Raw genomic sequence first — 26,424 nt, 5'->3', positions numbered from 1 at the left:
CTTAAAATGGAAGTAATTTTCAGCAATTTACCCCCTGAACTGCCTCTATTTTTTGTACCTAAGGATCATAAATATCCTTTTTCTCTTAAAAAACAAAAAAACAAAGGCCAGAATACTCTCTCTACAAAACATATACAATTTCGGAGAATGACAAGGCAGCAGCCTCCTACGCAGATGAGGCTGACGGCTAGTCTGGCTATGTAAGCCAGCAGCATCCTGATCTCTTCCTTGGGCTGATGCTCCTCTCTCATTCCTCCCGTTACTCAGTCAACCTCAAATCTGATTAGAAAATCCACTTTTGTCTCACATCCCCACTAGTGTTGACTAGCTGGAGCAATGGTCATGGCTCTGGAGAGATGTGAGGTTCTTTTTTTTTTTGTGTCTTCAGTAAGTGATTATTACTGGGACAAAAGACAATTTGGTACACATCTGCTCCAAAGCACAGAGGATTCTATACAGCAGAAACAATCCATTAACAGGAATGCGAACAGTAACACCAACTAGAAACCTATCACACACACACTAATCTTTCATCCACATTTTAAAAAATGGGCTTCAGTATATTTTTGTTATTTCAGTATGTTAACAATATACTTATTTCCTGTTTCTTTCTCTTCCTCTTCCTCATTTTTCTTTTTTTATTAGTCATCAATTTTATACATATTAGTGTATACATGTCAATCCCAATCTCCCAATTCATCACACCCCCACCCCTGCCCCCCCCGCCGCTTTCCCCCCTTGGTGTCTATACGTTTGTTCTCTGCATCTGTGTCTCAATTTCTGCCCTGCAAACTGGTTCATCTGTACCATTTTTCTAGGTTCCACATATATGCGTCAATATACGACATTGGTTTTTCTCTTTCTGACTTACTTCACTCTGTATGACAATCTCTAGATCCATCCACGTCTCAACAAATGACCCAATTTCATTCCTTTTTATGGCTGAGTAATATTCCATTGTATATATGTACCACATCTTCTTTATCTATTCATCTGTCTATGGGCATTTAGGTTGCTTCCATGACCTGGCTATTGTAAATAGTGCTGCAATGAACACTGGGGTGCATGTGTCTTTTTGAATTATGGTTTTCTCTGCGTATATGCCCAGTAGTGGGATTGCTGGATCATATGGTAATTCTATTCTTAGCTTTTTTTTTTTTCTTTTTGCGGTACACAGGCCTCACTGCTGTGGCCTCTCCTGTTGCGGAGCACAGGCTCCAGACACGCAGGCTCAGAGGCCATGGCCCATGGGCCCAGCTGCTCTGCGGCATGTGGGATTTTCCAGGACTGGGGCACGAACCCACGTCCCCCCCATCGGCACGGGGACTCTCAACCACTGTGCCACCAGGGAAGCCCCTATGCTTAGCTTTTTAAGGAACCTCCATACTGTTCTGCATAGTGGCTGTATCAATTTACATTCCAACAGTTCAAGAGGGTTTCCTTTTCTCCACACCCTCTCCAGCATTTGTCGTTTGTAGATTTTCTGATGATGCCCAGTCTAACTGGTGTGAGGTGATACCTCATTGTAGTTTTGATTTGCATTTCTCTAATAATTAGTGATGTTGAGTAGCTTTTCATGTGCTTCTTGGCCATCTGTCTTCTTTGGAGAATGTCTATTTAGGTCTTCTGCCCATTTTTGGATTGGATTGTTTGTTTTTTTAATATTGAGCTGCATGAGCTGTTTATATATTTTGGAGATTAATCCTTTGTCTGCTGACTTGTTTACAAATATTTTCTCCCATTCTGAGGGTTGTCTTCTAGTCTTGTTTATGGTTTCCTTTGCTGTGCAAAAGCTTTGAAGTTTCATTAGGTCCCATTTGTTTATTTTTATTTCCATTACTCTAGGAGGTGGATCAAAAAAGATCTTGCTGTGATTTATGTCAAAGAGTGTTCTTCCTATGTTTTCCTCTAAGAGTTTTATAGTGTCTGGACTTACATTTAGGTCTCTAATCCATTTTGAATTTATTTTTGTGTATGGTGTTAAGGAGTGTTCTAATTTCATTCTTTTTACATGTAGCTGTCCAGTTTTCCCAGCACCACTTATTGAAGAGACTGTCTTTTCTCCATTGTACATCCTTTCCTCCTTTGTCATAGATTAGCTGACCATAGGTGCATGGGTTTATCTCTGGGCTTTCTATCTTGTTCCATTGATCTATATTTCTGTTTTTGTGCCAGTACCATATTGTCTTGATTACTGTAGCTTTATAGTATAGTCTGAAGTCAGGGAGTTTTATTCCTCCAGCTCTGCTTTTTTCCCTCAAGACTGCTTTAGCTATTTGGGGTCTTTTTTGTCTCCATACAAATTTTAAGAATTTTTGTTCTAGTTCTGTAAAAAATGCCATTGGTAATTTGATAGGGATTCCATTCAATCTGTAGATTGCTTTGGGTAGTAGAGTCATTTTCACAATGTTGTTTCTTCCAATCCAAGAACATGGTATATCTCTCCATCTGTTCGTATCATCTTTAATTTCTTTCATCAGTGTCTTATAGTTTCCTACATACAGGTCTTTTGTCTCCCTAGGTAGGTTTATTCCGAGGTATTTTATTCTTTTTGTCACAATGGTAAATGGGAGTGTTTCCTTAATATCTCTTTCAGATTTTTCATCATTAGTGTATAGGAATGCAAGAGATTTCTGTGCATTAATTTTGTATCCTGCAACTTTACCAAATTTATTGATTAGCTGTAGTAGTTTTCTGGTGGCATCTTTAGGATTCTCCATGTATAGTATCATGTCATCTGCAAACAGTGACAGTTTTACTTCTTCTTTTCCAATTTGGATTCCTTTTATTTCTTTTTCTTCTCTGATTGCTGTGGCTAGGACTTCCAAAACTATGTTGCATAATAGTGGCGAGAGTGGATATCCTTGTCTTCTTCCTGATCTTAGAGGAATTGCTTTCAGTTTTTCACCATTGAGAATGATGTTTGCTGTGGGTTTGTCGTATATGGCCTTTATTATGTTGAAGTAGGTTCCCTCTATGCCCACTTTCTGGAGAGATTTTATCATAAATCAGTGTTGAATTTTGTCAAAAGCTTTTTTTGCTTCTACTGAGATGATCATATGGTTTTTCCTTCAATTTGTTAATACAGTGTATCACATTGATTGATTTGTGTATGTTGAATCCTTGCATCCCTGGGATAAATCCCACTTGATCATGGTGTACGATCCTTTCAATGTGTTGTTGGATTCCGTTTGCTAGTACTTTGTTGAGGAGTTTCACATCTATATTCATCTGTGATATTGGTCTGTAATTTTTCTTTTTTTGTAGTGTCTTTGTCTGGTTTTGGTATCAGGGTGATGGTGGCCCCATAGAATGAGTTTGGGAGTGTCCCTTCCTCTTCCATTTTTTGGAAGAGTTTGAGAAGGATGGGTGTTAGCTCTTCTCTAAGTGTTTGATAGAATTCACCTGTGAAGCCATCTGGTCCTGGACTTTTGTTTGTTGCAAGATTTTTAATCACAGTTTCAATTTCATTACTTGTAACTGCTTTTGCTGCATCCCACAGGTTTTGGATTGCCGTGTTTTCATTGTCATTTGTCTCTAGGTATTTTCTGATTTCCTCTTTGACTACTTCAGTGATCTCTTGGTTATTTAGTAACATATTGTTTAGCCTCCATGTGTTTGTGAGTTTTACATTTTTTCCCTGTAATTCATTTCTAATCTCATAGTGTTGTGGTCAGAAAAGATGCTTGATATGAGTTAATTTTTTAAAAATTTACTGAGGCTGGATTTGTGACCCAAGATGTGATCTATACTGGAGAATGTTCTGTGTGCACTTGAGAAGAAAGTGTAATCTGTTGTTTTTGGATGGAATGTCCTATAAATATCAATTAAATCTATCTGTTCTATTGTGTCATTTAAACCTTGTGTTTCCTTATTTATTTTCATTTTGGATGATCTGTCCATTGGTGTAAGTGAGGTGTTAAAGTCCCCCACTATGATTGTGTTACTGTCGATTTCCTCTTTTATAGCTGTTAGCAGTTGCCTTATGTATTGAGGTGCTCCTATGTTGGGCGCATATATATTCATAATTGTTATATCTTCTTCTTGGATTGATCTCTTGATCATTATGCAGTTTCCTTCCTTGTCTCTTGTAACATTCTTTATTTTAAAGTCTATTTTATCTGACATGAGTATTGCTACTCCAGTTTTCTTTTGATTTCCATTTGCATGGAATATCTTTTTCCATCCCCTCACTTTCAGTCTGTATGTGTCCCTATGTCTGAAGTGGGTCTCTTGTAGACAGCATATAGATGGGTCTTGTTTTTGTAGCCATTCAGCGAGCCTGTGTCTTTTGGTTGGAGCATTTAATCCCTTCACATTTAAGGTAGTTATTGACATGTATGTTCCTATGACCATTTTCTTAATTGTTCTGGGTTTGTTTTCGTAAGTCCTTTTCTTCTCTTGTGTTTCCCACTTAGAGAAGCTCCTTTAGCATTTGTTGTAGAGCTGGTCTGGTGGTGCTGAATTCTCTTAGCTTTCACTTGTCTGTAAAGCTTTTGATTTCTCCATCGAATCTGAATGAGATCCTTGCCGGGTAGAGCAATCTTGGTTGTAGGTTATTCCCTGTCATCACTTTAATTATATCATGCCATTCCCCTCTGGCTTGTAGAGTTTCTGCTGAGAAATCAGCTGTTAACCTTATGGGAGTTCCCTTGTATGTTATTTGCCGTTTTTCCCTTGCTGCTTTCAATAATTTTTCTTCATCTTTAATGTTTGCCAATTTGATTACTATGTGTCTCGGTGTGTTTCTCCTTGGGTTTATCCTGTATGGGACTCTCTACGCTTCCTGGACTTGGTGGCTATTTCCTTTCCCATGTTAGGGAAGTTTTTGACTATAATCTCTTCAAATATTTTCTTGGGTCCTTTCTCTCTCTCTTCTCCTTCTGGGACCCCTATAATGCGAATGTTGTTGCGTTTAATGTTGTCCCAGAGGTCTCCTAGGCTGTCTTCATTTCTTTTCATTCTTTTTTCTTTATTCTGTTCCGCAGCAGTGAATTCCACCATTCTGTCTTCCAGTTCGCTTATCTGTTCTTCTGCCTCAGTTATTCTGCTATTGATTCCTTCTAGTGTAGTTTTCATTTCAGTTATTGTATTGTTCATCTGTTTGTTTGCTCTTCAATTCTTCTAGGTCTTTGTTAAACATTTCTTGCATCTTCTCGATCTTTGCGCCCATTCTTTTTCCGAGGTCCTCGATCATCTTCACTACCATTCTGAATTCTTTTTGTGGAAGGTTGCCTATCTCCACTTCATTTAGTTGTTTTTCTGGGGTTTTATCTTTTTCTTTCATCTGGTACATAGCCCTCTGCCTTTTCATCTTGTCTATCTTTCTGTAAATGTGGTTTTTTTCCCCACAGGCTACAGGATTGTAGTTCTTCTTGCTTCTGCTGTCTGCCCTCTGGTGGATGAGGCTATCTAAGAGGCTTGTGCAAGTTTCCTGATGGGAGGGACTGGTGGTGGGTAGAGCTGGCTGTTGCTCTGGTGGGCAGAGCTCAGTGAAACTTTAATCGGCTTGACTGCTGATGGGTGGAGCTGGGTCGCCCCTCCCACCCTGCCCCGCATTGGTTTTCTGGCCTGAGGCGACCCAACACTGGAGACTACCTGGGCTGTTTGTTGGGGCTAATGGCGGACTCTGGGAGGGCTCACACCAAGGAGTACTTCCCAGAACTTCTGCTGGCAGTGTCCTTGTCCCCACGGTGAGCCACAGCCAACCCCCGCCTCTGCAGGAGACCCTTCAACAGTAGCAGGTACGTCTGGTTCAGTCTCCCCTGGGGTCACTGCTCCTTCCCCTGGGTCCCAATGTGTACACTACTTTGTGTATGCCCTGCAAGAGTGCAGTCTCTATTTCCCACAGTCCTGTCAAAGTCATGCAATCAAATCCCACTAGCCTTCAAAGTCTGATTCTCTAGGAATTTCTCCTCCCGTTGCCAGACCCCCAGGTTGGGAAGCCTGATGTGGGGCTCAGAACCTTCACTCCAGTGGGTGGACTTCTGTGGTATAAGTGTTCTCCAGTCTGTGAGTCACCCACCCAGCAGTTATGGGATTTGATTTTACTGTGAGTACACCCCTCCTACCATATCATTGTGGTTTCTCCTTTGTCTTTGGATGTGGGGTATCTTTTTTTGGTGAGTTCCAGTGTCTTCCTGTCGATGATTGTCCAGCAGCTAGCTGTGATTCTGGTGTTCTCACAAGAGCGAGTGAGAGCACGTCCTTCTACACCAGCGTCTTGGTTCAGGGCTGAGAAGTGAGCTTTAACTTTTCATTAAGAAAGACTTTTCTGAAAAGTCTTTGATGGATGGCCAAGCCTTTTCAGTTGGAATGTGTTTTACTTTTTTCTTCTTTTCCTGAACTGCATATGAGAGCTCCTATTTAATTTCTGAAAACTAACGGTGTAGTTAGAGAACTTTAAGGTTTTCTCTAACATTTTGTTTTAGTCCTTCAGAAGACCAGCCACTTAGAGCTCTTATTCTATCACTAGATTGCCTCTGCTATAATATAAGAATTACCTTTTTGGGCTTTCATCCCTATCCAAACTGTCTATGTACTATTCTTCTTTCTTAATTCTCTTTCTCTTTTTCTGATTACCCTTTCAGTGCTTTTGATAATTTTCACTCCATGTTTTTCTTAGTAAATGAGGCTAACTTATTCCTTGGAGAATAACAATATCTACAGTAAAATTCATATCATAAAAAACAATAAGCTAACATTTATGGTGTTAATACATTTAACTGCTTAGAATAGCCAGGTACTGTTGTTAATACTACAAAGGTGTTAATCATTTAATCCTCACAACCACCTTATGAGGGAGGCACTATCCATATTGAAGGCAAGATTCAAATCCAAGGTGTCTAACCCAAAGAAAACCACATGGCCATTTCCCCAAATACAGATGTCTAGTTTTCCATTAAATCTATATCACTGAAAATAAGAATTTTATCATGAATAGTTCTGAGCAACATTTACCATTATTTTGAATAGTTAACATATTTATTAATGAGCTGGGTTGACTGAAACTATGGAGCTCTTAAAAAGTAACTGATTAGTAGGAAGATGGTCTATACTAATTTGCTTTATTCAGTTTACTCTCAGAATTAGTCCTTCCACTTGGTGGCAAACATATCATTGCGAAAAGAAGCACTGAGATGCCAGCGATAAAGGAGGCATTTTCTGAATCGTAGGGGTCATAAAAGAAGAAATTGTACCTCAAGAAAACATGGAACTTTGTTAACTGTAGGACATTCTTTCCCATCTCTCTCCTGCTCAGACCTTATACAGCAGTCAAAGGCGTCTAGATCTTGGAAGTTCTTTTGTGAGTTGATGGAAGAGAATACCAGAAGCACATGGAGCTTCTTTTACTCCAGGCACATATTATGTAGAAAATAAATGATCAACAAACACTAAATAATAATGGAAATAAAGATTGTAATTGAGAACTGCTCTTGAATACAGTAAAGAAAAATCTGTATCCCTGAAACCTCCCCAGAAGAAGCACCAATGACTTCTGATAAAATAATATAACCTGAGAACATATGAAAAAGTAATTTTCTCTTGGTAAATTATTCATTCCTCTCGAGATACCATATCAAGAGGATTTTAGGAGGGAATAAATGAAAGAAATCCTTCCACATATGTATAATCTGATACTTTAAGCTTGGCCAGGAAGAAGTCAAACTATGTGGGCCCAAAAAGAATAAAAATGGAAAAACAATGGAATTAGCAAGAAAATTTTAATACCTTATTGTCCCAGTTATAATGGTAGCCTAGGGTCACCCAGCGCAGTTTCTCTAGTAAACTTCGGGGTCTCCGTTTATTCACTTCTTTATACCTGCAAAGATTGGAGACAAAAATGATTTATTCACTTCAAATGGCAGCAATAGCCTGTTGTATGGATCCTGGAGTCTAAATGTGGTATTCTATATAAGCTGTTAGCCAAGACCTCCACAGGGGAAATTAGAACAGAAATGAGTTGACCAAGAATACAATACTACTGGGGCTTCCCTGGTGGTGCAGTGGTTGAGAATCTGCCTGCCAATGCAGGGGACACGGGTTCGAGCCCTGGTCTGGGCGGATCCCACATGCTGCGGAGCAACTGGGCCCACGAGCCACAACTACTGAGCCTGCGCGTCTGGAGCCTGTGCTCCGCAGCAAGAGAGGCCGCGACAGTGAGAGGCCCGCGCACTGCGATGAAGAGTGGCCTCCGTTCGCCACAACTAGAGAAAGTCCTCTCACAGAAACGAAGACCCAACACAGCCAAAAATAAATAAATTTATAAAAAAAGAATACAATACTACTAAAACACATGTTAGCATTTCTAATTTCTAATCGTTGGTTCTAAATCCTCTGCTGAATGGGATCAATTTTAAATGTCGAGTTTCCAGCATCTCAATAATAATTAAACAAAATGACAACAGAAATGCCTTTACCAGTCCATGGGAAATGGGACAAAGAGCCCTACAGATAACCGAAAATTTGGCTAACAGAACATGTTCAATTTGGTTTGCTAAAAGCAGGACGTGATTAATTACAGCTATCAACTATGTCTAGAATAATGGCGGCTTCCCAGAATTGCAATTTGGGGAAAAAACATTTGGCAAAATACAGTATACAATCAAAAATTACTGGTTTAACATGACTTCTTTAACCCCATATAACAACTTAGATAACTGAGGCCCAGCTAACAATTAAGGGCCACTGTAATTGATTTGGTTTCTGACATTCCCTTATTCAAACCACAGGAGGTTTCTGTAAAATGGAGGTATCATTTCTGTAATTATACCTTGTTTAATCAAATCTATGGGATTAACTACTCTTTTTCTTTTTTTTTTTTTGGCCGCGCTGCATGGCTTGCGGGATCTTAGTTCCCCGACCAGGGATTGAACCCAGGTCATTTGTCAGTGAAAGCACGGAGTCCTAACCACTGGACCATCAGGGAATTCCCTAACTACTCTCCTTCTAAAGAGGAAGATTGTTTGATTTACCTCTAAGTATCTAAAAATACAAGAATGCTAGGTCTAATCATTTTATTTAGTTTGTTTTTTCTATGTAATTTACATCATTAATGAATCAAAAAAATTTTTTGGGGGGTCTAGGAACCACTGCTCTTTAAAAAAGAAAAGATTAGGCTGCTTTAAGGAGTTTATATTTTGACAGGAGATGACAGATAAGTATAAGAAATGAGGGGAAAATTTAAGGCAGTATAAAATTTGGCACTAAACTGAATAGCACAAGACTTGGAGGGCCACTAGAATTAAGAAAAAGCAGAGCTCAAAGTCAACTGTCTAATCAGTTAAGGCTTCATGGCAGAGTTGGGGAGTTGAGTATGGCATTGAAGAATGGTCAGCATTTAAACAAGGAGTGATGCAATAGGCAATATAGGCACAAAGCATGAACAGAAGCCAAGGATTTATTACAGGCTCACACTGTAAGTGGCACTCATTTTGAGGTCTGACAAAGTTTACAGAATAGATGCTATCTGTCCTCAAAGAGTTTACATTCTAAGGAGATTGCCACACAGACATACATCAAGACCAGTAACTCAATAAAAAGAATGGATCAAACACTGATATATTTAGGACAGCTGTGAAGAAAGAAGCATAGCAGGTCCGACTGCTATCCTTTGAAAGCACTGCATATTAGGTTGGCCCTTGGCAAGAATCTGGAACTTGGATTCTGGGGAGGTTCACACCATTGCCAGAACTCACTGTGCCTACATTGTCTGTATAAACAATACAGTTCATGCTGAACACCTGCCTCCCTTCTGGGAGTCTGAATTTTTGTCAGGCAGAGACTGCCTGTGTGCCATTCCCTAGTAAAAATCTGGGCACTGAGCTTCTTTAAATCATACTGATGCTGCTGGTCCAGGAACCACACTTTTCTAGCCAAAATTAAAAAACAAAACACCTTCTATCTCTTTCTAGCTCAATAAGAGATCATTTTATTCTTGACAAAGAACCCCAAATCAGATTGATCTGTACAAATAAAGATAACAAGGCAGCTCTGAAAACTTGACGGCATTTTAGACATTTGATATGGCACCAATAAGCTGCTTTTCATCAAAAGATTGGGTCTAATGTTCTTTAAGAACAGGGTATACATTATTATAATTAACACAGGTTTATGGTATTAATAAAATTATCAAAATTATAGTAACAACCAAACACGAACATATAGCCTATAACATATCCTTTAAAATTTAGTTTCTTTTTTAGGAAACCAAAAAGAACATGTCTTTTCTACCTTAACTGTATCACTATAAAAAAGGCTTTGGGTTTTGCCTATATTATAGAGGGGGATAGGTCCAGGATGCAAAAGAAGTCAGAGAAGAGCCATGCTTTCACAAGCAGTAAGTCCAGTCCTCATAACAAAAAGGAAAAAAAAAGCTTAAAGACGCTTAGTGAAAGAACAGTTGTGATCACCGAGTATGCCATTTTGAGGTGAAAATGTGTGTGTGTGTGTGTGTGTGTGTGTGTGTGTATGTATGTACTGTGTTAGACCCAGGTAGGTATGAGATTCTATCCCTTATTTCATATCCTCTTCTGAGAACTTGACTTCCATTCTTGCCTTTGTATAGAATTTCTGGAAGGAAAAGTAGCAACAATTGTTGTAACACTTGCCTTCAAGATGTGAGAGAAGGACTGGCCAGTGCTAGACATTTCTTGTCTTAGTACCATTTAGGGACCTTTCTGGTCCCCACGGGCCTCGTGGGTTAACAAAGATTCCAAAAAATTCACTTGAACATTGTGAATAGTATAAGGCCCAAACCAAGTTTCACATGCTCCCAGATCTTTTTCAAACAGAAAATACTGAGGGATTAATGAAAGGATGGGTGGGCTGTTCTTTTTTTGTACCTGGTTTGTCCAAAAAAGAAGCCAAGAAGGCTCAGTGCCAGTGGAGCCACTTATCCACCCAAAGGAAGGCAGGGAATATGCTGGCACCTAACCTAACTTTAAATCTTCACCCAATTATCCAAAAGAATGTTTTCAAGCAGGTGTGACCCTAATTATTGGTTCTCACTGCAAATAGAAACATGCTGCCCCTCCAGGCACTAGCTGGAGGATGATGGATGGGTGGGCTGGCACCTTCTCCCCTGGTGAATGTGCCCACCCAGCACTTTGCTCACTTTCTGTCAGGGGTAAAATCTTAATGTAAGCGTTGGCATTTCTTTCAGCAATCTCATCCTATAGCACTGCTTTCAACTGAACCCTAACTGGGTGGAAACGAACTCCTGTCCTGCTTGTCCACTCTCTATGCAGTGGGTAAGCACTGGTATTTTCTTTTCTTTCTTGCCTCAAGGGACAGTAGTGAACCACTGTGAAAGCAAAATTACTCACTCAGGGCAGAAGTCTGAAGGTTGTTTATGACAGAAAACCTTCAAAATCCTATTGCAGGTATTGCTTTTTCGATCATTTTTAAAGATTTAGGGATTGAGTCTTTCACAACTCTGAATATTTCCCTCCACGACTACAGCTTTCTGTCCTTCATCCTTTCCTAGTCTCTCATTTCCATTAAAGCTAAAATTCCATCTCCTGTCCCTAGAACTCCATTTTTTCAGTATTTGAGTGCTTCCAGTTTTGTTTCCCTTCTCAACCTGAATCTGTCAGTCAGCGCAAATAGACATCCAACTCTACCTTAACACTCTTTTGCTATCTTGCAAATGTTAGTCTTATCTAATCTTCTACCTTCTGCTGTAAACTTTCACCATTTATCCAAAGTCCTCAGTCCTGCTCTTGCTCCCTTCCAGGACAAGGAGAATACAGAGGCCTGATCAAGTGATCCAGTTACTGATTTCAACTTTCCTCCCCTACACCTCTAAACTTTTTGAAATCCTTACTCTGTCCTTCCTTCCTGGTTTCAGCAGTGGTCTTACTTCTTTTCATTAAGGCCAATTCTCCATCTATACTATCTCCCATTTCCCTGATGTGGCCTCTGAGGCCCTTCTCCATTATCATCCTTCTTCTCATATTTTCAACTCTTCCTGTGTACTTGTTTCTTCCTCTTGATCTGCAAAAATGTTCAACATTTCCACATACTTGAGAAAACATCATTTCAACTTGACCTCTTACTCGGATACCCTATATGTCCTGCCTCCCTCTGCTCCACATTGCTTCTTCTCTTCACAATTAAATGTTCCTAAAAGGACTCAATATTTGCTGCCCCCACCCCTCCTCTGAGATCTGACTTTTGCTTACACCACTCTACCAAAACTAGTTTAGTTTCAATTATACCATTTAATTGTCAAATCCCAGGCCTACAGACATGGTTGGTCCTTCTCTTATTTTGGAAACACTTCCCTGCCTTGGCTTCTAATAGTACCTTTTTTCCCACCCAGAGCTGATGCTTCCTAGGGCCAATCGCCGCCTTTCTCTGTATGTTTTCCATAAACAAACAAAAAAACACATTATTCCCACTGTTTGCTTCACTATGGCCTTCATGTATAACTCCCACATCTATATCTATCTCTGTTTCTCTCCCTCTCTCTCATTATGCTCCTAAGCTCAGTTCCATATTTCCAAAGGCATACTAGACATCTCCATGTGGATACTCCACAGGCATTTCAAAAACAATAAGCCCCAAACTACACTAAGGATCACCTCTGCTCATTCTCCTCTTCCTCCAAACCCTATTTCCATTAAATCTTAGTATATAATGTTCCACTGAGGAACACGGAGGTGCAGGTATGTTTTTGAGATAATGATTTTGTTTTCTTTGGATGCAGACTGAGAAGTGGAATTGCTGGATCATATGGTAGTTCTATTTTTAATTTTCTGAGAAACTTCTATACTGTTTTGCATAAATAAATAATTACAGCATTATTTACAACAGCCAAGACATGGAAACAACCTAAGGGTCCAACAACAGATGAATGGATAAAGAAGATGTGATACACACACAGAATATTATTCAGCCATAAAAAAGGGAAATCCTGCCATTTGTGACAACTTGGATGAAACTTGATGGCATTATGCTAAATGGAATAAATCAGAGAAAGACAAACGATCATACTTTTATGTGGACTCTAAAAAAATCTAAAATAGAACAGACTCGTGGTTGCCAGAGGCGGGTGTGTGTGTGTGTGTGTGTGTGTGTGTGTGTGTGAGAGAGAGAGAGAGAGAGAGAGAGAGAGAGAGAGAAATGGGTAAAGGTGGTCAAAAGATAAAAACTTGTCATTGTAAGAGAAGTAAGTTTTGGGGATGTAAAGTACAGCATGGTGACTATAGTTAACACTGTATTATATACTAGAAAGTTGCTAAGAGAGTAGATCTTAAAAGTTCTTATCACCAAGAAAAATAATTTGTAACGATGTGAGGTGACTAACGTGAACGAAGTTTATCGTGATAACCATCTGGAATATATACACGTATAAAATCATCATGCTGTACACCCTGGACTAACACACTGTTATGTGTCAATTACCTCAATAAACTTGGGGGAACCCCCACAACTGAAGTGTAAACCTGCCTGTCACTTAGAAATCTGTGCATAATCCTTAACTACTTCTCTGTCACTTTTCATAATCTCTTGGTTCCCAAGCCCTATACAAAATGTCTTTTCCAGGCCTTTTTCATCTTTTGTGTGGGTTATTAAGCTAAATTCTTTCTTTTTTTGGCCGCACCGCACAGCATGCAGGATCTTAGCTCTCCGACCAGGGACTGAACCCGCGCCCCCTGCAGTGGAAGTGCGGAGTCTTAACCACTGGACCGCCAGGGAAGTCCCTTAAGCTAAATTCTTTTTTTTTTTTTGTGGTACGCGGGCCTCTCACTGTTGTGGCCCCTCCCGTCCGGACGCGCAGGCTCAGCGGCCACGGCTCACAGGCCCAGCTGCTCTGCGGCATGTGGGATCTTCCCGGACCGGGGCACGAACCCGTGTCCCCTGCATCGGCAGGCGGACCCTCAACCACTGTGCCACCAGGGAAGCCCAAGCTAAGTTCTTAATTGTACTTTTTGCAATGACTAAATTTTCAATCCATTTTCCTCACTGCCACAAGAATTCTCTAAAGTGAAAAATCTATTACTAATCTTGATGAATTCCTCCTGTTTATAAGGACAAAGTCCACATTTTCCTATTGTGAAATGAAATTTATGTTTTATGGCAAGACGAGATAAATTCATTCATTCATTCATTCATTCATTTGCTGCGCCACACTTTTTTGTGAGATCTTAGTTCCTTGACCAGGAGCTGAACCCAGGCCCTTGGCAGTGACAGTGTGGAGTCTTAACCATTGGACCGCCAGGGAACTCCCAAGACAAGAAAAATTTAAACATAAAAAAATCTTCTCTGCCCTTTGGCTCCCTCTCTTCCCCTTACTGTGCATTGTGTATCTGCATTATGCATCGAGCAAACCTCCCCCCATAGGCAGAAATACCTGCTCACGTAAAGAGCAACATTCTCTTAGCAACAAGACAACTCCTTAAAAGATAATGTTCCTTCTTGATCTTGTAAGGGGATGCTTAGATCTGGATTGTGTAAATTGTCAATAATCCATCACTTAATATACAACTCTGTGTGTCAAAAAACTTACATAACTGTGCCTTGACTTCTAATGGCTGAACAGTGCTGGGAGCTTTCTGACATGCTGTTCCCAAATAATAATCCTCAATTTGACTCGAATAAAATGTTTCCATTTCTTTCTTAGATCGATTAATTAATTTTTTGTCTACAGTATATGGCATGCAAACCCCCTTATAATCTGGCACAAACCTTTCTACTTTCATCTTCAAACATTTCCTACAAGGTAACCTACCCTCCTTCTTTCATGGCTGTGTTTTTGACCATACAATTTTCTACTGAAATGCTCTCTCCTCTCCTACTCTACTCTCTGCATAGCAGATTTTTCTAACTTGCTTTTCCACACAGTTTAAACACTTAAGGGAAATCTTTATCCTCGACTCAGTCTCTCCCTCTATCTACTGTGCCCATACAGCACCTTGCAACTTCCTCTATTAAAGAATACAGCTTTAGTGCTGTAAATATCTTATGAAAGCACCTGAATTCCTCCTTTAATAGTCCCTTCCTCAAAGACATGTAATGAGTTTTATATCCATGCTAGCACCAAATATTTCCTAAAGCACAAATGTACATTATTTAATAAATTAATGAAAATAAGATGGAAAGGTAGTGTACTATACAGTTTTTAATTGATGATTCTCAAGTTCAGCATTATGCTTTTATTGGACTAATAGAGAAGATATCAGTTTACTTAAAATTAGTATTTACTGAACACCTTCTAATATATACTAAGAATTGTGGTTGGTGCCAAGGCTACAAGAATTTCAAGGTCTGGGGGCAGGGATGGGGCAGGGCAGGTAGTAGGAAGGAGAAGGGGGCAGATGACAGGATTCACTACAATAAATGCTATAACAGCATCATAAAGTCTTAAAGAAATAGAAAGGGGAAGGAATTAATTCTGCTTCCACATTGAGAATATCAATGGAAAAAAGCACACATACAAAAATGGATACAAAGCACTTCATAAGCTAACTTATGGAATAAATAAAGCTAAGTTGCTTTATTTAAATGTATATTTTCTCTTGCCTTATTCTTTTTTTTCTTTTTCCCCGGTATGCGGCCTCTCACTGTTGTGGCCTCTCCCGGATGCACAGGCTCAGCGGCCATGGCTCACAGGCCCAGCCGCTCCGCGGCACGTGGGATCTTCCCGGACCGGGGCACGAACCCGTGTCCCCTGCATCGGCAGGCGGACTCTCAACCACTGTGCCATCAGGGAAGCCCTGCCTTATTCTTTAAAAAGTTATTTTTGAATAGATAATACATTCACAAAATTCAAAAGGCATAAAAAAGTATCCATTAACTAAGTAATTCTACAAATATTTATTTAGTAACTACCATGCACTGAAGAATAAAAACACAGGGCAAAGGGATAAAGAGGACGGGAAACAGGGGCTATTTTTAATTGAATAAAGAGATCATCTCATAAAATGACACCAGAACAAACAGCTTGTACAAAGAATCTGAGTATGCCTGATGTGTTTAAGGAACAGAATGGAAGCCAGTACTGCTGGAGAATAAATGAAAAGGAATAGGAGATGAGGTGGGAGAGCCAGATCATCTAGGCCTCATGGCCTTGATAAAGACGTCTGATTTTATTCTAAGTGTGATGGGGCTGTAAACAAAGAATCTGACTGGCCTTTGTCCTTGGTTCTTTACAGCAAGGTTTTAAACCCTTGGAATTTCTGGGAGGGATAGGAGTATTTGTTATTCACTGTGGACCCTAAGACCACACCTGAGTTTATGCTTAAAAGATGACTCAGGATGTGGGTTTGTTAAGCTAGAAAGACCAATGTCAACTTAGAGGGTTTAGGCTTGAAGTGATATTAGCATGACCTACTCGATAGGTGGAGGGCTAGAGACTGAGTTCAAGCATGCGGCCAATGAGTCAATCAGTCATGTTCAAGTAGTGAAATCCCAATAAAGCTGTGAACACTAGGCCTTGGGAGAGCTTCCTGGGAGGGCTACATGCCCTGATTCCATGGGAAGAGGACATGGAAGCTCTGTATTCAGGACCCTCCAAGACATCACCCTACAGATCTCTTCATTGGATGGTCCTGATTTGTATCCTTTATAGTGAAATTATAATCATAAGTATAATGCTTTCTTGAGTTTTATGAGCTGTTCTAGTGAGTTAATGAACCCGAGGAGGTCATGGGAATTCCCCTGAATTTGTAACCAGTTGTTAAGAAGTGTTGTACAGCCTGGGGCCCTCCCAAACTTGTCGGTGGTGTCTGAAGTGAGGGTAATTTGGTTAAGGACCACGCCCTTAACTTGTGATGTCTGTGCTGACTCTGGATGGTTTGCATTAGAATTGAACTGCAGTATTGCACATTAGAAACTATAAAAGAAATGACACAATTTCTATACTCTGTAGAAAACAGACTGAAGAGGCACAAGAGCAGACACAGGGAGACTGGTTAGGAGGCTACTGCAGTAAATGATGGTGGCTTAGACTACAGTGGTTGTGATGGAGATGCTGAGGAATGATTTTGTTTATTACAACTGTAGACCCTACTATATTTGCTGGAGGGTTGGAGTTAGGATTTTTTAATGGCTGTATAGTGGCTGCATTCTACTGCTGGGGTCTGTCATGCTTGATTTATCTGATCTCCTGCTGACAGACACTTGTTTCTCATTTTCCCCCCATTACAAACAATGCTGCAATAAAGATGCTTACACCTAACTATAGTACGCTTGTGCAAGAATCTCTAGCTACACCATTCACTGACAATAAACTTTGAACAAAACATAGAATTGAGGTGCCCTAATATTGTGAACAAACTATTTTTGCTAATATGTTCCAAATATTCCTTCATTTCCTACTTAAAAGTTTCTTCCTCCCTGACCACAGAAACCTAGAAAGTTAAAATCGAAAGGATTCTTAGAGGTCCTCTAGTTCAGTGGTTCTCAATGTGAATGTTATGGTAGATAATCAGAATCTCTAGGGAAATCTTTTTGAACCACAGACCTTCTCCCTTTCTGATATGCTCTGGGACAGTGGGAGAACTGGCATGTACTGTCTAGGTGACTCTGACCGTGATTCAGTCACCTTGAATGGCTTATCCAGCCCAATCCCTTTGTTTCCCAGATGAGGAAACTGAAACACACATTCTATACAGTGACAGAAGGAGAACTAGTCCCTCATCGATTTTCAGTGCTGCCAGCAATGTCTGAGCATATCAATTTCTTCCAATCCTTGACAACAGAAGGTATGACCATAGCATTTTTCATTTTTTGCTAATTTATTAGACCAAAAAAAAAGGTATCTCACCATTGTTTACAGGATGATTTATTAAAGAGATTCATCTGAGCTATTATAGAAAATGACAACTGGGATTTCTACAGAGTCATTTGTCAGAAACAGAAAAATCAATTACTTGAAAACACAGGCTGGCTTAGTAACAAACTCTAACCTCTCTGACTAATTTCACTCAGCCATGATCTTCCTTTACTTTGCTCTCAATTCTACAGAAGATACACTTGAGAACAGGATTTTCCTTACTGCTCTTGTCTATAACATAACCTACAGACCAAGAAGGTTTTAAAGGAAAACCAATGCATTTAATTTTCATTTTCCTTTCAACTTAAGAAAATCGTCTATTTCCCTGCTAGAATTAATATGACATAGTTTCTGAAAACTATACCATTAGAGCCACTTAAGTTCAAACAGACCACACAAAGCTGGTATAATGGTTTTAACAGGATGTTCTAAGGATTTCTCACATATTATCTTGTTTAATCCTCACACTATTAAATGAGGAAAAGACGACTCTGAGGTACAGAAAGGTTAAGAAACTGCTTAAGTTAACAAAGCTAGTAAGTGGCAGAACTGGGATTTGAACCCAGGCAATCTGACGCTAGAACTAGTACTTTACATCACTGAACTCTTTACAATCTGGCCCTAACCTACCTTTCCGATGTCATCTCTTGCCAATTCTATTCATGACTTCCAGGAAGCATCTCCCATCATCTATCTTTAATCTAGCCACTTAAGTGACCATACTCATAATCTTATAAACTCTATCCCTGTACATGCCAAATTGTATTTAATTATGTTTACATGTCTCTGTCCTCGACTAACCTACAAACTGCTTGAAGACAGGAAGTGTGTCTTTTTGGTCTTGAATCTCTAACACACAAGCACAGTTATCTGACACAGCAGAAACTCAACAGGTATTTGTTGAATGAACACATGAATGTACATATTCTGTGCTCCTATCTCACAGAACAAGTTACTCTGTCTTTGCTCAGGCTGCTTTCTCTATCGACAACACCTTCTTGCTTTTCTGACTGGCAAATTCCTAATCATTTTTTTTTTTTTTTTTTTTTTTTTGCGGTACGCAGGCCTCTCACTGTTGTGGCCTCTCCCATTGCGGAGCACAGGCTCCGGATGCGCAGGCTCAGCGGCCATGGCGCACGGGCCCAGCTGGTCCGCGGCATGTGGGATCTTCCCGGACTGGGGCATGAACCCACGTCCCCTGCATCGGCAGGCGGACTCTCAACCACTGCGCCACCAGGGAAGCCCTCCTAATCATTTTTGAAGACTCATTTCAAATGGACAGAGAAAAAAAGAGGATAATGGGCCCAATTAAAAAATCATTTTTCCTTGACACCTCCTTCTTGCCTAGAAGAATTATTTCTTCCTCTGGCCCCCACTGCATTTTCCTAAACACCTATCGTAGCAGTTTCTGAGCTCTATTATTTTATTCCTTTTGATACTGAGTTCCTGCTGTAGACTATGCACTCCTGAGTGCAGGGACAGTGTCCTGTTTATCTTTTTATCTCCAATGCTTAGCATCACACCTGGTACATAACTGACCCTCAAAAAATATTTGTAGGGGCTTCCCTGGTGGCACGGTGGTTAAGAATCTGCCTGCCAATGCAAGGGACACAGGTTCGAGCCCTGGTCCGAGAAGATCCCACATGCCATAGAGCAACTAAGCCTGTGCGCCACAACTACTGAGCCTGTGCTCTAGAGCCTGCGAGCCACAACTACTGAGCCCATGTGCCACAACTACTGAAGCCTGTGCACCTGGAGCCCGTGCTCCACAACAAGAGAAGCCACTGTAATGACAAGCCCACGCGCCGCAACGAAGAGAAGCCCCTGCTTGCGACAACTGGAGAAAGCCCGTGCACCGCAACGAAGACCCAATGAAGACAAAAAATAACTAAATAAATACAAATGATAGTAAAATAAATAAAAATAAATAAATTAAAAATATATATCTGTAGAATGAATGAAATGCTGAAACAACATTAAGGTACAAGGACTAGTTTCCACGAACAACAGCTGACCTACCGTAAAACAGGCAGTAACACTGACTTCATCTAGGAGAGTAGTGCTTTCAGTGTTACTTTCTTCAGGATACCGTTAAGTCTTCAAAAAAGACTTTTGAAGTCTTTTCTACTTTAGGTAGAAAAAAGGGCTGAAGCCGAATGAAAATGGATAATCTGGGCTTCCCTCGTGGTGCAGTGGTTGAGAGTCCGCCTGCCGATGCATGGGACATGGGTTCGTGCCCCGGTCGGGGAAGATTCCACATGCCGCGGAGCAGCTGGGCCTGTGAGCCATGGCCGCTGAGCCTGCGCGTCTGGAGCCTGTGCTCCGCAACGGGAGAGGCCACAGCAGTGAGAGGCCCGCGTACCGCAAAAAAAAAAAAAAAAAAAAAGAAAATGGATCATCTGATGATTGAGGATGAACTCATTATCTAAGATATGATAAGCAAATCTTTAAAGTTGGCCTCAATTTAATATAACTGTCAAAGTGTCTGTCCAAATGTTCCTGGGGGAAAGAATATAACTGTGCTGTATTTGAATGGAAATGAGGAAAAATAAATGTTAGTAACTTTCACTGAACTATTATAGAGTAGTTCATTTAAAGATCTGTGATGACGTGAGCTGAATACAAATGCTTTACTGTGACTGTTAAGACTTACCTTAGACACTCTTTGCTCTGTTCCCACAAATCTTGGGTCTCTTCTGTAGTCATATGTTTGTCCAGGTTACATACATTAGGTTTCTGAGAATATAACTTAAGGCACTGCTTCACCCAGTGCCACTGGTAACCTGGGAGGAAGGGGTTTGGGATAAAAATAAATCCTATACAAAAGATGGATGAGAAAAAAAGAAGAGGAGGAAATCCTCCATCAGTTAATCAGATCATGTATTTTTGGTGACATCCTTATACCCATTACATTATTATTTATTCCGTGTCTCCTTTTGCTAATGCTTCCAGTGGCTTCCACACATAAGCATATATTCTCATTCCTATTCTCTAATTTCAGAGGAAGAGGAGTTCCTTCAAGTTAATAAAAGCTGTTTTGATGATGAATGTTAGACATCTACCACTATGCAATTATCTCTAGTTTTTTGGGTTATCCTCAAGAGAAACAAATACTACACAATTATCAATTGTGTTATTCCAAAGCAAACTTCAGAACTGAAACTGACAAGTCACCTCTCAAATTTCACCAGGTATCATTTAGAGAGGTGGAAACTGCTTCCTGTAGTTACTACTTTTGTGATATCACAGTGTTGCCTTTTTTGTTTTCTAATATCTGGCTAATGATTTTTTTAATATAAAATCATCTGTTAAAATAATTGGTGTGATTTCTGCTTCCTTTGAACTTTGATCACTATAACAGGGAAGAAAGGTGGTATACACATCTGCTCAGTATGCAAATACCTAACCATTTCTCCTCTGTAAAAGACGAATAACAATACTTAACTGGAATCCTATGCATGGTTAAGGATTCATTCATCAAACATACACTATATGTACTTTCTTAAGAATTAGAGATAAGGAGATGAAAAACTTTGTCCTAAGTACCTGGAGATAGAACAGTAGAGACGGTTATACAGATAATGCCTTTAGAAGTCTGGCTGTGAAAGGAAACAAAGGCTGAGGAGTAGTCACAGAAGAACAAGGTGGGAGTTTATCGTTTTTAGGGTTTGGAAAGACCTAAGCATGCTTACATGAGCAAAGAGCCAGCAGAAAGGAACTGGCTGAAAACAGAAGAGAAGAAAGAACCACAGCAAGGTCTTGAAAGCTGGAAGGGGTAAAAGAAGGTGGGATTAAAGGGTGAAGGGAGTGGTTTTGAACAGAAGCAATCCCTTTTCCTCTAAAATTGGAGGAAGGAATGGACGTTCACTTATAAGTGTGGAGGCCACTTCTGCATGTCATGTATTAGTCAAATTCTCCAAGTAATTTAGGAGTAACAGGACTGCCAATATTTATAAAGAAAAAAAATATGAAAAAAATTTCCAATAACCTACTGTCTGCTATCACCACTATTTCACAAAATAAGAATATTGTAATACCCACAAAGATATCACATCAAAGGAAGAATACTTCTGATCTAATTCAAGTTTGAACAGTGACAGGAAACTGAATACTTTTATAGGCAGTCCATTCCAGACAACTGTTGTCTTCCTTTTATGGAGTTAAAATTTGCCTCTTTTTAATTTTTCATGCATTGGTCTCAGGTCCTGACACATATAGCAACCCCAAATCAGTTGTCAATTCTTCTTGATAAATGCCTCTAACTCTGTAGCTAACATTTACTGAACATTTACTATGTGCAAGGCACTGACCTAAGTACTTTACATATACACTCAAATTTAATCCTAATCTTATGAAGTGGGTACTACCTTTAGACACATTTTACATATGCAGAAACTGAGGCCAAGAGAGATTGAGAAACTTGCCCAAGATCATACAGTAGGAAGTGACAGAACCAGGACGTGAAGCCATGTAGTCTGGTGTCAGACCTTAATCACTAGTATGCATTGCTTCCCACCCCTTTTTGTGTACAACAAAATTTCAAATGTTTGATGCTGTCATGTTCCCACTCAGGTCTACTCTTCCCCAGGCTCAGCTTCTGGTCTTCAGACCCATCACCTTCCTGCTCACTCTTGTAAGGACAGCTTGTGGTATACTCAGATTCCTTCAGAATAAGCAGGATCCGGAAGTAAACATAATCCTTCTGATCAAGTCAGAGTAAGAGGAGACTCCTTTCCCATGTTCTGGACATTGTACTTCGATTAAATGCAGCTTACAATGGCAGGAAACATAACACAATGAGGTACCAACTCAAATGATGTGGCTTAAGTGTGAAGTCCTAGGAAACCTCAAATAGCAAGTACAATCATACCTCAGAGATACTGCGACTTTGGTTCTAGACCACGGCAATAAAGCAAATATTGCAAGTCACATGAATTTTTTGTTTCCCAGTGCATATAAAACTTATACTTATGCTCTACTGTACTCTATTAACTGTGCAATGGCATTATGTCTAAAAAAACAATGAACACACTTTAATTAAAAAATTTAATTAATTTATTTTAATTATATAAAATAATGCTGAAAAATGCTAACCATCATCTGAGCCTTTAATGAGTTGTAACTTTTTTTGCTGGTGGAGGGTTTGAAATATTACGAGAATTATCAAAATGTGACAGAGACACAAAGTGAGCAAATGCTGTTGGAAAAATGGCACTGACAGACTTGCTTAATGCAGCGTTGCCAAAAACCTTCAGTTTGTAAAAAAGAAAAACAAACAAACAAAAAACAGTATCTGTGAAGCACAATAAAATGAGGTATACTCCAATCTGGACAACAGAAAACCGAAGTGGGATTGATAACTTTGTAGTCTGAACAATCTGTTAAGGGAAGGAGGCACAACAACAGAAACATGGCCGTGAAAACAGGAGCAAGGCCTGAAAGGTAAAGAGCAGCATTCAAGAACAAAAGGTGCACAAAACACTACTGGTGATGTATGCTCCTCATTTACTCAAACTCATGAAGAGCAATGCTTTCATATATAAAAGCCACCATTCAACTGTTTTCTTTGTGACTTCAGACACAGAACTGGTCTTTAGTTCTTTAATATAGAACTAAAGTGCACAAGGCCTTTTATAAAAGTTTTAAAGCTGTTACCCTTTCCAATGTTATCAACATATACTTCAGTGCTGATAATGTACTAATAACTGTAACACAGACCTGGCCCTTGGTACAACGAAAATTAATTTTTTTAAAGGAATTTTTCTTGCTTTTAACCCATATTTGAAATCACAAGTGCAATGTTAACTTTATGTCTTCTAGAAAACAGGATGCAAATATAAAATCATTCGGCCAAATAAGGCATTTACAAATTTTCTAAATCATTCATGATAATTAATCTATCAACACAATGGTCCCATGAGCCTAGAAAAAAGGTTAATAACATTACCCACTCTTCATCATTAATTTCTCTACCTGTAAAATGAACTACCTGATATCACTAAAATTCAAAATTCTAGATTATTTAGTCTTTTAGGACTTTTGATCTCATTAACCTCAATTCTCTTTTCAAAAATTCAGCCTTGATGATAGCAACAATTTTTAAGTTGTTATGCCATTCGTGAATGTAGGGATTATGCGACTTGAATGAACATTATGAGTTACTCTATCAATTCAAAGTGCTTCTTTTGCCAGAGTAGATGTTCAGAGCTGCAGCAAGGAGTCCAGAGTCAGTGCCCTAATATTTGATTCGTACCTGGTTTGTCACTTTCTGCACTATAAGGCAGGCATTACTGACTCCTGTTCTATCCTTTGGGAATGCCAAATAAATGGAAATCTTAGACATGGCAGAATTCAGGAGGGGTTTGGGAGTGGAACATTTGTGTGTTTAGTTTTCTTCTTTGTCTATTTACTTGATTATAACTCCTCCTCCAAAATTAGACAAATGATTGATTTTGCCTTCTGAGCTCAACTGCACTCACCAGGATAGCCTTGGAGACCGTAGGCTCTCCACTTGCTTACAGGCTGAAGTCCAGCTCTGTACGCATCATGGTCACTGACTGAGGACACATTTAGGTGAGATTTGACCACCTGGCAGAGGAAGGAAACAGAAGTCAGTGGGTTAGAGCTATTTTACAGATTAACTGTGAGAATCTCAAACCTCTAAAGGCATTTGTGATATGGGGCAGTTAGGAGTCCTAAGTTTGGGGTACTAAACTTAGCTCTATCACTTACTTAATGCATGACTCAGATAAGTCACTTAACTTCTTAGAACCTCAGTTTCCTCAGCTATGTACTAAAAAACACAACAGAGCTATACAAAATTGAAGTAGTGATGAGCAGCAGACTGACTTTGGCCTTTAAGACTATCTTTTCCTATGATACCACACCTTTGTGATTTCTTATAGGACTCTGAATTATGAAAGGTGTTTGGTATATGGAATACTCTAAGTCACAATGCTATTTACTTCGGTTAGGGCTAACAGTAATGCTCCTGAGGAACTTGTACACAGATGGTGCTTAAACAGAGCTATGAGGAACACCAGGCTGGGGAGGGTGAGTGCTCAAACCACTCAGAAAAAATGGTTCAATAAAACATTGGGAATCCTGTTTGCTAGAAGTACAATATTTGCTCTCTTAGATGGAGCTTCAAAATGAAACTTGTAATTTTTTGTCTTTATTAGTTACTTAAAAATTAAGCTTTTAAGGGGCCTATGAAGGTTTCTTTGCATTTAAGAGTATCTTATGGATGGCTCATTAAACTAGTTGAGAAATCCAATATTCAGTCACTAAAGTAACTAAGGATATTTAAAAAAAACCAAACTATTCTTACATTAGTAATAAACTTAGGGTCTGGCTTGCCTTAGAATACCTCCAATGTTCTCTCCCCAAAAGATATGATGATCTCTTAATCTATTAACTTTGCCAAGAGTGTAGATTTCCAGGCAAACCACCAACAAGTGGCTGCTGTATACCCAGTCTCTATAATGAAATGGCTATCTGAAACTCTCTGAGAGTCCTGACCACCTAACTCTTTCAAGTACCCAGAGAACAGAATGTTTTTATTTCAAACATTTCATAATGATTTCTTAAATAGATCTTACTTAATACTGCACTGTAATTAAGCAACACCCTCAAACTGGAAAGAAGTCTGTGGACCTAATCTATCATATTCTAAGCTGAATCAAACCTCTCAGCCTTTTAAAGTTTGTCTGCTTCCTCCCTTGTCAGACTGTTAGCCATCACTTTCTCCTCTGCTCTCATCTGAAGTCTTATTAATAGCAACTTTCTTCTTCTCTAATTTGCTACTTTCAATCTGTTTTGAGCTGGAGAATGAAATACTACCCATGTTTTTATGTACTAAATAAATAGTGCATTTACTGTGTACTTACTGTTTTAGGTACTGTGCCAGATACAATGTCCCCTTCTCAGGTGGCTTACATTTTAAAATTATGTAAGTATTACAGTAAAATATGGGCAAAAGGAGTTGAATGAAAGTCTGAGGGGTTCTTCCATGAGCCAAGTACACTATTCCTGGACTTTCTCTATGTTATTTTGACAACTCTAAGACCATCTCTGCTAACAAATGAAGTTTCTAAGAAGCTGAGTTCTAGATAAATACGATGTTACTATAGTATTCCAATTTTATTGAGATCTATTACTAAGCTTGAAAAGAATGCCTCAACCAGCCATCTGTGGACAACACCAATGGCAAATTAGGGATCTATCTTCAGTGTTAAAGCGATTGAAAAGAAGCATACGTTATAGTTGTGATTCTCCCTGCGTCCCCTCCCCCTCTCCCCATGTTTTCTTCAATTTCCATGAGGAATAATGCAGAAATAAGGTAGAAATAATGTATAGTGCTTGGATTCAGTTGCCCTTTACTTTCAACCTGGAGGGATTATCTCAGACTCTTTCAATGCCCTCTTTCTAAAAGTCCCAGAGAAGACAGGCCCTTTTATGGACAACGGCTTCTAGGAAGACTCGGGTAACTGGTTTCAAGCTGTAGAACGCTACCGTAACGTCTGCGAACACGATTTACGGGTTTTCACACAAATCTAGGTGCAAATTCAAATGGACAGTTAATGTAAGTAATAAACACCAATTCCCAAGCATTTTTTGACCGAGGCCGCAGCCAGGAATAG

At 39.5% G+C, this 26,424-nt stretch overlaps 1 protein-coding gene across 1 annotated transcript in view; it reads right to left on the bottom strand.

Moving 5' to 3' along the window:
• Window positions 1-26,424, bottom strand: part of ALKBH1 (alkB homolog 1, histone H2A dioxygenase) — a 32,421-nt gene that overhangs the window by 5,588 nt on the left and 409 nt on the right. Inside the window, exons 2-4 of the mRNA XM_079914653.1 lie at window positions 24,262-24,370; window positions 20,436-20,598; window positions 7,732-7,822 (exon numbers count right to left, since the gene is read on the bottom strand). Coding sequence (XP_079770779.1) covers window positions 7,732-7,822; window positions 20,436-20,598; window positions 24,262-24,370 — 363 coding nt within the window. The remainder of the gene's footprint in view (window positions 1-7,731; window positions 7,823-20,435; window positions 20,599-24,261; window positions 24,371-26,424) is intronic.

The sequence above is a fragment of the Stenella coeruleoalba genome (assembly GCF_951394435.1).
Source record: "Stenella coeruleoalba genome assembly, chromosome: 2".
Lineage (NCBI taxonomy): Eukaryota > Metazoa > Chordata > Mammalia > Artiodactyla > Delphinidae > Stenella > Stenella coeruleoalba.
This window is presented reverse-complemented; position numbering and strand designations above follow the sequence as displayed.